At 35.0% G+C, this 825-nt stretch overlaps 1 protein-coding gene across 1 annotated transcript; it reads left to right on the top strand.

The window, feature by feature from the left end:
* Positions 1-128: 128 nt before the first annotated feature.
* Positions 129-291, top strand: SARC_13847 (hypothetical protein; the record flags this gene model as incomplete). Its single annotated transcript, XM_014292021.1, has 1 exon — positions 129-291. A coding segment is annotated over one exon (163 nt), but the record flags the coding sequence as incomplete, so codon positions are not given.
* Between the last annotated feature and the right edge of the window lie 534 nt (positions 292-825).

Raw genomic sequence — 825 nt, 5'->3', positions numbered from 1 at the left:
ATATATATATATGTATATTATTATCTATATATATATATGTATATATATATATATATATATATATGCACACTATGCTTCTCTATACGGTTTTACTCGATATTTGTATTAACATTTATCAAAATCAGACCATGAATTACGCAGAATTGGGTGGATTCGAGGACAACTACATGCAGTTGCGGGTGGCTTCCATAGCCACACCGCACCACGGCATGAAACTACGTATCAAGTCAACCAGCAAGGAGTATACCGCCGAACACGCTGACCAGACAGATGCTGTTCCTGAGTTAACTGGTACGTTGTTATTTTATGTCTTTACTGTATTGTAGTTCGATAACTCTTGTAGCATCATCGTGAACGCCTCCACTTATATATGCTTATTTATTCGTAGATAGTTACTTTTAATATATATATATATATATATATTGGTGTACTGCGTAAGTGTGGGCATGTTTTTGTGGGTTAGAAAACTACTAATGTATTTTAAATATCATGTACGTGTGCATACATATTTTCAGACATATGAGTTGATATCTATATGTGTGTGTGAGAGTGTTTTATTTGAAATTATTTATATTTGTGTTCAATGGGCACGCCGTACAACTACATCGGCCTCCTTTAATGACGAACACGCGATTTGGACTTGTAACGTTCCTAAGACGATCGGTATCAGTTTGTATATAACATTATCAGAGGTGCAAGACATCGGTGTGAACGGTTATTTGGATTCTCCCAAAACGTGAGGTGGTAGCGTAAACTGAATATGCTCAAGCACAGTTCGCGTTCGTTAAATATATATATATACATACATACATACATACATACATA

The sequence above is a fragment of the Sphaeroforma arctica genome, assembly GCF_001186125.1.
Source record: "Sphaeroforma arctica JP610 unplaced genomic scaffold supercont1.3824, whole genome shotgun sequence".
Lineage (NCBI taxonomy): Eukaryota > Ichthyosporea > Ichthyophonida > Sphaeroforma > Sphaeroforma arctica.
The sequence above is the reverse complement of the archived record's forward strand: the minus strand, read 5'-3'. Positions and strand labels throughout refer to the sequence as shown.